This window comes from Notolepis coatsorum (assembly GCF_963971535.1).
Source record: "Notolepis coatsorum genome assembly, chromosome: 19".
Taxonomy (NCBI): domain Eukaryota; kingdom Metazoa; phylum Chordata; class Actinopteri; order Aulopiformes; family Paralepididae; genus Notolepis; species Notolepis coatsorum.
The window spans coordinates 56,294,126-56,306,304 of record NC_140183.1 but is presented as its reverse complement, the minus strand read 5'-3'; the positions used below and the strand labels follow the sequence as shown (position 1 = coordinate 56,306,304).

The following is a 12,179-nucleotide window of genomic DNA, read 5'->3' as shown; positions in this document are numbered from 1 at the left end:
ATGTAGTGGGGGCAACGGTCTAGCTGACCTGTCATAGTATTTCTTCTGGTGCTGTTGTCTCTGCACTCGCTTGTCATGTCCATCTTTTTGGCTTACTACCCCTGGCCGCAGCTGTTGGTTGGTGCTCGGGAGGGTTGAGCGTAGCCTGCGGCTCATCAACAGCTGTGCCGGCGATTTAAAATTGTCGACTGGGGTGTTACGATATTCCAGGAGGCTTAGGTACGGGTCTCTTCCGTCTGCCTTAGCCTTGTCCATGAGTGATTTTGCCGTCTTCACGGTTCTCTCCGCTAGTCCGTTGCTTTGCGGATAGTGTGGGCTTGACGTGACGTGTGTGAACTCCCACGACTTGGCGAATGCCTCGAACTCTTTAGACTTGTATTGTGGTCCGTTGTCTGAGACTATGGTCTCTGGGATGCCATGCCTGGCACAGGCTGCCTTTAGCTTGTGGATAACAGCTGCCGATGTGGTGCTGTGAAGTCTGTCTAGTTCGAAGAATCTGCTGTAGTAGTCGACGGTCACAACATAGTCCTGGTTGTTCCAGTTAAAGAGATCTGTCCCTACAACCTGCCAGGGGTGGTCTGGGATACGATGAGGCATCATGGGCTCCTTGGTGTTTGATGGTCGGCGCTCTTGGCATATTGAGCACTTCTCCACGACTTGCTCTATATGTCTACCCATTCCAGGCCAGAACATGATGTCTCGTGCTCTCAGTTTGCATTTTTCCATTCCCATGTGGCCTGCATGGATCTTGATCAGCATATCTCCTCTGAGGCTGGTAGGGATGACTATTTTCTCCCCCTTGAAAATTATTCCATTCGTCTTGGATAGTTCATCTCTGTGATTCCAGTATTCGGTGATGTTCTGGGGGCATTGTTTTCTTTCCTCAGGCCATCCCTCCAGGATAGCCTGGCTGAGCAGCTTTAGCTGTGTGTCATTATCTGTCGTTTCTCTGATCTCCTGTAGCCTGTCGTCGTGTACAGGTAAGCTGTTGTACACCATGTGTACCTGAAGGTCCATCCCTTCACTGAGACCGTCGTCGTGAGAGGTGAGTGATTTCCTGGACAGCGTGTCGGCTACTGGGATGTCTTTCCCAGGGCGGTGCACGATCGTGAAGTTGTACTTGTGTAGTTGCAGTATCATCCTCTGTAACCGCGGTGGGGCTGCGGCGATCGGCTTCTTCATGATCGACTCCAGGGGCTTGTGGTCAGATTGCACCATAACATGGCGACCGTAGGCATATTGGTGGAAACGTTTGAATCCATAAAGGACTGCGTACATCTCCTTTTCGATTTGTGCGTAGTTGACCTCGCTGTCCGTGAGTGATCTGGATGCGTAGCTAATGGGCCTTCCTTCCTGCATCAGCACAGCACCCAGACCATACTTTGATGCGTCCACTTGTAAGCTGAGCTCCTTATCTGGGTCAAAGTAGATGAGGACTGGCCCAGGTTCACTGGTAAGTATGTCTTTCATCTTTTGGAATGCAGCGTCGTGCTGCGCGTCCCACAGGAACTCATTCGATTGTTTAAGCAGCTGTCTCATGGGTGCGTTGATCTCGGAGAGGCTCGGGGCGAACTTCGCCAGATAGTTGACCATACCTAGCACGGTCTCCAGTTCTGCACGGCTCTTTGGCGCCTCCATCTCCTTGATGGCAGCTATCTTGCCTGGGTCAGGCTTCATGCCGTCAGCTGAAAGGATGTGCCCGAAGTAGCTCACTTCGGTGGCTCCGATGGTGCACTTGTCTGCGTTGAGCCGAACGCCTCTCTCCCGTGATCTCACCATCATTGCATGTAGGTTCTTATCGTGTTCCTCTCTGGTCGCGCCATATACAAGGATGTCGTCTACTATAGCTGCTACTCCGTTCAGTCCCTCGTATGTCTCGACGATTTTTCGTTGGAACTCGTCTTGGGCAGAAGCGAGCCCAAATGGTAATCGTAGGAATCTGTACCGTCCAAACGGTGTGTTGAACGTCGTCAGCTTCGATGATTCTGTGGAGAGCTTGATGGACCAGTATCCCGACCTTGCATCCAGTACGCTGAAATAGCGTGCGCCTGTTAGTCTGGGTGTGATGTCCTCTAGTGTCGGCAGAGGGTAGTGCGGGCGCTTGATAGCCTTGTTTAGCTCCTTAGGATCCAAACATAGTCTGAGCTTGCCTGTGCGTGGTTTCTCAACAATGACCAGTGCACTGACCCACTCCGTTGGTTCGATGATTCTAGCGATGATCTGTGTGTCTTCCATACTCTGTAGCTCCTTCTTTAGTCGGCCACGCAGGGCGATCGGTGTCCTCCTCAGTGGGCAGACTACTGGCGTGGCGTCTGGGTCTATATGGATGTGACACTCTCCTGGGAATAGTCCTATCCCTTTAAACACGTCGTGGTATTCTTCCATGATGGTCTGTTTATCTGTGTGTGCATTTACTGACAACACTAGTTTAATGAGGTCCATATTCAGGCATGCCTGTAAACCTAGAACTGGGGGTGCCTGAGTGTCTACTATGTAAAAGTCTAACAACATGCCACGCTCTTTGTATTTACACTTTAACGTGCATGTTCCCTTTACCACTAGCTTCTCTCCACCATATCCTGTCAGTCTGCGTGAAGTAGGCTGTATTTTGCGTTTATCTTGTAAACTGTGATACTCTCTCAAAGGAATTACATTTACTTGTGCACCTGTGTCTAACTTAAATTTAAGCTCTGTGCCCTGTTTTCCTACTTGTATGTCTGCGAACGCTTGTTCTGTTGCATCAAACCGTCTGTCTGTCACGGTGTCTACATACAGTTTGTCTGACTCTTCTCCTGACTCAGAGCGCATGCTAATCTCGTGTACTGACTTTTTCTGAAAACTACCGGCCCTGCAGACTTTGGCAAAGTGGTTCCATTTTCCACACTTCGTGCACTGTTTTCCCCTAGCTACACAGTTATCCCCTTCCTTGTGAGCTCTACCCCCACAGTATCCACAGTTCTTACGTGTGTCTGTGTCGCTCGCTCTGTTCGCTCTCTCTGTCCACTCTGCTCTGGGGCGATATCTCTGAGCGCTATACTTCTGTTCCTGTCTGTGCACCTCGTGCACGAGCTGCTCCTGCGCGCTGCTCGTGGCGCCAGTAAAGCTCTTTATCTGTGATTGTGCTAGCTCGTGGGCTCTAGCTATATCTACCGCTTTGTCTAACGACAAGTCTGATCCAATGTTTAATAGTTTCTCTCTTACTTTTGCTGAGTGTATGCCAAACACTATGCGGTCTCTAACCATCTCATCATTGTTCACATATGCACAGTCTTTCACCAGTAGTTTCAATGCAGTGACAAATTGTTCGAATGACTCGCTCGGTTGCTGGGTTTTCTCATGGAATTTGTACCTGGCGAAAATTGTGTTCCTCCTTGGAAGTACGTATGCTTCGAAATTGTCATAGTAGCTCTTCAATACCTTTGCTTCATCTTCACTGAGAGTCCATGTGTTGTGAATGTCTCTCCCTCTTTCTCCGCTCCACAATAGCAGGTAGCTACATTTCTCGTCCTCTCCTTTCTTCTTGAGTGGGCCCGAAAACATCAACTCTGCATGCTGCCTGAACTTCTTCCATTCTCCCGGTAAGTCCAGAGAATCCCAATTCATCCGTGGCGACGGGACTCCGTTGATATCCATGTTCATCCTGCTTCTGACACCATGTCGTATTCGATTTATAGAGAATAATCTTCAGGACGAGGAGATAGCGTTTATATATTTATTCAAAGGTAAGCGTCATTCATCATGAGTGTAACTCCATTCACGGCTGGCAGCCAACTGACTGTCAGGACCCCTGGTCAGGTATACATAAGCAAGGTGCGCCTGGCGCGCCTGTCGTAAATGATATATTCACAGCATGAATAATATAGTAAAGATATATTCAAAGCATGAATATTACAGTGTGAACCCCTAATTGTACGCTGGGTACCTTTGAAATTCATATCTGATATATTTCGGACCAACCCCGAGCTTATAAGCAGTGTTGGTGGTCCAAAAGCCTGCGCACTATGGAGCTGCGAGTGACTGCGGATTCAAAAGCCCCTGGCTTGCACATCGCAGTCACGGAAGGGGCTAGGAAATGGCAGTCCTAGCCTGCTTTGGTAATAACAACTGTTTCAAAACAACCTTCCCTCTTCCTGTCCTTTGTTTCGGGCACGGACAAAAAAAAGCCATGTTAAATAGTTCATGCCCAGCCCACAATACCACAAGACAAGACCAACAGGTTCCACTATAGTGATGCTGCCGCCTGCCGATAACGACAGGGCCCTCTATTGGTCACTGCAGGGGAAAACATAAACACACACACGCACTTTGTTTTTCACATCCACGCTTCCTCTTTCAATTTCACTCAGTGCAAATGCCAGGGGAATTCCACTCTGTCACTGTCAATCAAATGTTTCCCTGGAAGAGGTCAGACAGACAGAGACAAAGAGACAGACACACACCTAACTCCTTACCCTGTAACCTTAACTATAACCACTAGCCTCCATGCCTAACTAACCCCTAAGAAAAACCGTGTCCTTGTGAACTCCTTCCTTTTGAGCACATTTGGTCCCCAAAAGGATAAGAAAAAGGACACACACCAAATTAACTGTATGTTCAGCATAAATGTATTCCATACTTTAAAACCATGTAACCTATCATATTAACCAAACTAAAACATACAAAAAATATGAATTACAAGACCCCTCGGGAGAGGGACAATATTGATTGATTGATTGATTGATTGATTGATTGATTGATTGATTGATTGATTGAAACGTTTATTAACAGATTGCAGAATTGGTACAATACAGTACAGCTCAATACACACAATTGTTAAGGGGATGCAGACCAGAGAAAGACTTTCGTCTTGTTTACATCAGGGTCCCCCATTTTCAATTCATCATAACATTTATGACATACAAGATATACAAATATACAGTACTGTTTACGAGACAGTTTCTAAAAGAGAATATATACAGCAACAGGTAAAAGATAATATTCAATATTATGTATATTTACCATAACTGCCGTGTGTAATTAGTGCAATCGCAAAAATTGCGAGGATTTCCTTCATGACTGAAAAGTCTATTCAAGACCAAAGATAGACAATGTGCAGTATACTTTCTGCTTTGAAACGAAAGTGTGATTCCTACTTATAGGATTGGGGCGTGGCTTTCACTTGAGCGTCTGGTCTGGATACTATTGGGTCTGGGTTGCATTTATTTAGATTTTCCTCTACTGTGAAATTCTAGCCAAATACATCTCGTATATGTTTGTCCAATTATATTTTATTTTGTAGCCTACGGTTTTTCCCCGCCCTAATATAGGCTATTGTTTATGTGAATAATTGAAGGAAGTGCTGGCTGCTCCAATAAACAAATGCTTTACCACTTGTCTCCGTGCGCTCTAAAGTGAACTGACGCACTTTTTAATGCACTGGTTGCTCAAATCAATAGTACGCAGTAGTAATCAAATAGCCTATTGCACCCAACTGTACACGGCACCTGCCTTGAGCATCAACACAAAGTAACCGATTATACTGTATTACATAAAGCAGTCATCGAATTAATAGAATCTGGGGGGAAAGTCCCTTCGTTCTTCTCCTTCACTTCCTGTTGTAATGTATAGGTGCTTTTAGTCGGTGCTTCTCCAGATACCATCACTTTTTTGCTTAACGTTGCTTGCTTGCCTCAATTACACCTAAATACTTTCTCCCTTGGGTTTTTGAGAGTTATATATAGATTCGGTGAACTTATGTTTAAGATAGATCTGTAATATGTCCAATTGAGTGAATTACTTGTTTCGTTTAGGAATAAGGGGCAGGTAAAGGTAACTATAAGATTTATTCTTCTTCCTGCTCCTTTTGGCCATGGTATGATATTTATGATTGTGTATGAAGAACTCTGATTGTATTGATTCCATGTGGCAAATAAAACTCTGAATCTGAGTACGTTTCCATGCTTCGGCAACTGCCAGGTTTTTATGAAGCAGACAACATTAGTTGACATTTAGCTCAGGCTCATTATCTGCCTTGAAATGTAGCCGCAATCCTTAATATAATCCAGCAGGGGGCAGCTAAGGGACAGAATGTTTTCGCCGGAAACAGAACCAAACAAAACGGAAGTACTGGTCAATAAACAGTGGTAGTCGATCTCCGTTAAGGCAGCAGCATTGCGCAAGGGCACAACGTCCGGATGTGCGATTTTGCCTTCAAAATAAAAGCGCGAGAAATGTATTTTATTTTATAACAGTTATGCGACTTTGAGACCCAGCTAAATGCATATCCTAATATTAAGAACAAACCCGAATTTTATCCTTGAATACCCATAGAACAAATTAAAAATAGATGGTGTGGTGTTCTGTGAAAAGCACACAGGGCGATGCATTTTCAAAGATCTGTGAAATGCTGGCATTCAGGGTACAACGCAAGTAATCTACTCTTGATAAAAAACAACATCAGTGTGAATAATCTATAAATGTTGTCTTGGTAGGCTTTCAATGAATGGCTAGCTAGCAATTGCACAGGCCATCTATGATAGAAACCCATGCAACTTGGCCAGTTTCAAAGCTCTGTAAACAATATATTTATGCCCAATGCCATACAAACTAAGTACATATTTAATAGAGGTGACATCAGCTTTCACAGGATTTTAATGCATATACATGGAGAATTAAATGCTGCTGGCTTTTAAGTTAACTGACTACTGCTACTCTCCGGGAGGGTCATCAAAGAAAATACGTCTATTCTCGGTCCTCACTCCACAATGGTGGAACGAACTTCGCACCACAGTTAGGATAGCCAATACCCGACCGCCACCATCGACTAAAAACACACTTCTATTTCATACTGGCTCCACGTCTTGCTTCGCCAGGCTATTGGACTACACTCGCGTCTATGGCGCACACTGAAAGACTTGCACCTTACATTTACCTAGCCACGCCTACTTCCGGCTAGTATATAACCCAGTTGTAACTGAGGGGTTACAAAACCCTGACTGTATTAAAGATTGTGATAGATTAAACCACTACTACATATTATTATTATTATTACTTGTCAGACAGTACAGTTAATTATGGCAGACACTCAGAATAGACGGCACGGTGACAAGGAGATATCATTTACAGTATTTATTATTATGCAGCCAATATACAAATGGGAATGACTTGGTCGCTCTTTTATGGCGAATGATATTAGAAAGTCAGCAAGTAGCAAAGTCAGTGGGAATGAATAATTCCTAGGCTAGGTATACTAGACCAAACGCCGCCTGGCGTGGGATGGCAATATAGGGGGCAAAAGTCCTCGAAGCTAGCCCGAGGTAAGATCTTCAAGGTAGTTAAATCCAAACGACAGTGGGTATTAACGATGCTCTTCTCCACGGTACTACGTTCCACAATCACTATAATCCAACCAATAATGGTTCTACAATATCGCCGCGGTAGGTTCCAATGTGCACATGTCCAATAGTTCTGCTACTAGGCCCTCCTCGTGTGCTGGCACTAATTACTAAGTCCACACACACTTGCTAAGGTTCACACTAGTTACTAAACGAACGAACTGCTTGTTAATGCTGCACACCGAACGAACTGCTGTAATACGATTCACACTAAATGACGACTCTTTACTTCACATTAAGTTAGGTCGAACTTGACTCTGCTATACGCTAGGTGCAGATACTGCTGTTGCATTACTCCGGACGAACTTCACGTTACTTCATACAACTGCTACTTAGACGAACACTGCTTCACCGAACTGCGAACGTTTGCGCCTTCCACGATATATATACTTAGAGGGCTTTCTAGTGCCCAGCCTCAGCTCTTGTCTGGAATCAATGTGCTGGCACCAGGCATGTCCCAACTTGTCCAGACTCGCCTTTGAACCTGTCTCAGGGGCGCGGTCCTTGGCGCCGCGAACGTCAAGGGCATTATCCAATGAGGAAAGCGAATAATGCTATGATTCAAATGGAGGCTTAAAGGGATATAGCTTATATATATAAATAAAATACAAGTTATATAAAATAATAAAACGTAGATTCTCAATGTTAATCTGGCCCTTCAGAACAGCCGCCTCCTAATTAGTCCGCACCTAATTAGTAAAGGGAGCACAGATTAATATTAGGGTCCAGTCAACTTCTCCATACTTGTTGTGAGGAGTAGGGCAATCTACAAAGTCAGTGGGTCATGGTCGTCATCAGGGGAGTCAGGGATCTCCGGCAACTCTATCAACTTCGCCACAGGTCGGGTGTAAGTCCGCCCTTGGACTATGACTTCTGCCGCTCTGACCTTCCCATCGGCACCAGTAATCACTCTGCTCACGCGGCCGGCCGGCCACGTAGCTCGGGGTAGTGACTGGTCTATTATCATGACGACTGTGTCCACCTTCAGGTTGTCCCTGTCCTTTACCCACTTCTGACGGGCTTGGAGGGATGGTAGATAATGGAGGAGGAAGCGGGTCCAAAACTGGTCAGCCAATACTTGGCTGTGTCTCCACATTCTCCGGCCGTTCATCTCATCTTGTCTGTACACCGCCTGTGGAAGGGCAGGGTCCAGCAGCCGCGCCATCAAGAGATAGTTTGGGGTGACTGGGTCGACGTCTGCTACATCACTTGAGACGTAACCGAGGGGCTTAGAGTTCAAGACGCCCTCGATCTCCGTGAGGACTGTCATCAGGACTTCCTCCACCACGGTCTGGGCCCCAAGTACGGTGTACATAGCAGTCTTTATAGAACGGACTTCTCTTTCCCAGGTTCCCCCGAAGTGAGGGGCGTTCGGGGGGTTGAACTGGAATGTGATCTGAGCGGGAGCGAGGCGGGTCTTAAGTTCTTCACCCATAGCCAGGAAGCTCTCTCTCAGTTCTCTGTCTCCTCCTCTGAAGTTTGTCCCTTGGTCGGACAACAACACAGACGGGGTTCCTCTCCGGGCTTGAAATCTCCGGAAGGACATGAGGAATGAGTCCGTACTCATGGTCTGGAGGATTTCTATATGAACAGCTCGGGTGGTCATACACTTGTACACAATGCCCCACCTCTTCTCTGTCCCTCTTCCTTTCTTGACGTTGAATGGGCCGAAGCAGTCCACGCCCGTGGAGTGGAAGGCCCTCTCGCCGAGTCGGAGGCGGCAGGGAGGCAGGTCGGCCATCATCGGGATACTAGGCTGTGCTCGCCACTTGCGACAGGTTAGGCAAGTCCGTTGGAAGCGACGTACTGCTTCTCTCCCTTGGAGTATCCAGAAGCATCGTCGGATCTCAGCGAAGACTCTCTCTGCCCCCGCGTGGTGCACCACCTCATCGTACTTCTGGATGATCAGCTCGGTTATCTTGTGTCGGCTGTTGAGGACGATAGGATGCTTAGCATCGTCAGTCACGTCCGGGGCCCGTCTCAATCGACCACCCACCCTGATGAGGTGCTGGGCGTCGAGCTCTGGGGCCAAGGTGAGAAGTCGGCTGTCTGAGGGGACTGGCTTTTCCCCTGTCAGGCAGTCTAGTTCTTCTGGGAATGAGTCTCTTTGGGCTCTCCTTAGCAGAAGGAGTTCGGCCTCTTTGTAGTTCGATGTGTCAAGGTCTGTGGTGGGGGGAACCTCAGGGTGGTGCCACAAGAATGTCCTTTTCTGAGCACTCTCAAGAGTTAAGCAGTCGTCTAGGTTCGGGTCCGTTGGAGCCGGGGCGTGCGTCAGCCCGCAGAACATAGACTTCTTGATCTCTGCCTCCTCTTGACTCGCCTCCCGTGGTGTGGGGGTAGGCCACTTCTCCTCCGGGAGCTTGAGGAACTCAGGACCGTCACTGTAAGGGTTAAGACGTGTGAGGTCGTCTAAGGACATCCCCCATGTGATGATATCCGCTGGGTTCTACTTGGTGTCAACGTATCTCCAACACGCTGATCCTACCAAGTCTTGGATCTCGGTGACTCGGACTCCGACGAAAACTTTGTATCGACAAGAGTCGGACTGGATCCAAGTGAGCACAGTCATCGAGTCTGACCACAGGATTGTCTTTCGCACCGTTATGGTGAGTTCGCTTTGTATCAGCGTGGCGAGTTGCGCGCCTACCAGAGCTGCGCAGAGCTCTAGACGCGGGATCGATTGCTGCTTGCGGGGAGCTATCCTCGAGCGGGCAAGGACGAAGGCTGTATGTACTTCTCCTCCCTCTTCTCGGGCTCTCAGGTAAGCCACCGATCCGTAAGCCACTTCGGAGGCGTCACTGAAGACGTGCAGGTCTATCTGACACGTCTCCAGCCGCACTGTGGGGGGGAAGTAGCTCCGTCGAATGTTCACGTCTTGGAGTGAGTCGAGTTCTCCCTCCCATTCTCTCCAGGTGGAAGCCAGGTGCTCGGGTATGGGGTCGTCCCAGCCCTGCTCCTTGTCCCACAGTTCTCGCACCAGCATCTTCGCCCGAGTGGTGTAAGGTAGGATACACCCCAGCGGGTCGTATTGGCTTGCGAGTGTTCTGTATATACTCCGTCGAGTGGTCGGTAGAGGGGTCGACCTTCCCTGCTCCTTGGTCAGGGGTGTGTGCTTGTAATGGAGCGAGTCTGTTTTGAAACGCCAGACGAGGCCCAATGTCATTTCCTGTGCTTCACCTGGGGTGGTCGCCATCCAGGTCTCGCTGCTTGCTGCCTTTGTCTCTGGGGGGAGGCTGCGGAGTACGTGAGGGTCACTGCTGGCCCATTGCCTAAGGTCGAATCCGCCTTTGGCCAGGGAGGCTCGTAGCTTCAGCAAGATGCTCTCAGCTTCTTCTGGCGTATATACGCTCTGTAGGCAGTTGTCCACGTAGAAACTCCTTTCCACGCTGTGTCTGACCTCCGCGTCGGCTCCAGGGTCTTCGGCCACGTGCTTCTGTAGCGCGAACGTGGCGCAGCATGGGCTGCATGTGGTGCCGAATGGGAGGACCTCCCATTGATAGATTGAGGGTTGTTCATCGTCGATCCTCTCTCTCCACAGGAACCGCAGCAGGGGCTTGTCTTCCTCCATCAGTCGCACTTGTAGGAACATTCCTTTGATGTCGCGCTGATGGCTACTTTTTCCTGGCGGAAACGTAGTAGTACGCCGAGGAGGGGGGGGCCGAGTGTCGGGCCGGGCAGGAGCAAGTTATTCAGGTTCTGTAGTCCGATCTGATAACTGCAGTTAAATACAATGCGGTTCTTGCCGTTGTGGTGGACCTTGTGATGGGGCACGTACCAGGATTCAGTCGTCTGGTCTGCCTCGTGGTCGTCGATTTTCTTTATATGTCCAGCCGTGATCAGCTTGTCGATCTCAGCGCGGTATATTGTTGCTTGAGGGGGGTCTTTAGCGAGACGCCGCTCGGTGTTTTGTAGATAGCGTTGTGTCACTTCTTTTGATGCATGCAGGGTGGGCATCCCCTCCCGCCTCAAGAGTGGAGTTGCGTATCTCATCACTCCGTCGACCTCGACCCTCTTTGTCTTCTGCTCGAGGAGAGCTATGGCGTACTTGTCTTCCTTGGAGCGAACTAGTTTCCGTTTGTTCTTGAAGGGCATCGAGTCTAATGTCCATAGTCTCTCGACGTGCTGCAAGAGGGTAGTGTCGTTGTCGCTCACCTTCGTGTAGAGGCAGCGTGTGGATGTTGGTCGGTTGGAAGGCCCGGAGAGAGGGCCTTGGAGCGTCCAGCCCAGGCGGGTCTTGACCGCGGCTGGGCAGCCTCTGGGTCCGATGTGGACCGCGTCCATTGGGACGATGAGGTCTGCGTGGTCGGAGCCTATGAGCAGTGTCGGCGTGGCGCCGTCGATGAGCGGTATAGGCAGTCGGCGTAGGTGCGCGTACTTCTCCATCAGCTGTGGGATGGGGTAGTCATAGCGTGACAGACCTATGTCATGGCTTGTAAATGCCTTAGTGATGCTGTACCGCTTCTCGGGCTGCTCGACCGCTGCTATTGTGAATGAGACGTTTTCGCCCTTTATTGTTTTTAGGTCTCGCCGAATAGTACGGATTGTCATTGTTTCTTCGGTACCCCGCAGGCCCAACTGGGCTGCGGCGGAAGTGAGGAGGAGAGTCTTTTCTGACCCATCGTTGAGGAAGGCGTAAGTGTCCAGGACCTTGTCCTCGTAGCTTAGGAGCACTCGGACCACCTTAAGGAGCACTCGGGAGCTCCCGCTCTTCGCAGGGTCTATGTATAGGACGTCTGCTCTCGAGCTGCTTTGTGGTGCGGGTCTCCGCTTGTTGCTCTCGTGTAGGACATCCAGGTGGGCGCCGTC

At 48.8% G+C, this 12,179-nt stretch overlaps 1 protein-coding gene across 2 annotated transcripts in view; it reads right to left on the bottom strand.

Moving 5' to 3' along the window:
- LOC311246321 (peroxidasin homolog) overlaps nucleotides 1–5,124 on the bottom strand; it is a 66,841-nt gene extending 61,717 nt beyond the window's left edge. For both annotated transcript variants that reach the window (XM_084336473.1, XM_084336472.1), the window contains exon 1: nucleotides 4,999–5,124. In XM_084336473.1, the coding sequence (XP_084192599.1) occupies nucleotides 4,999–5,053 (55 nt within the window). In that variant the 5' untranslated portion in view covers nucleotides 5,054–5,124. The remainder of the gene's footprint in view (nucleotides 1–4,998) is intronic.
- Between the last annotated feature and the right edge of the window lie 7,055 nt (nucleotides 5,125–12,179).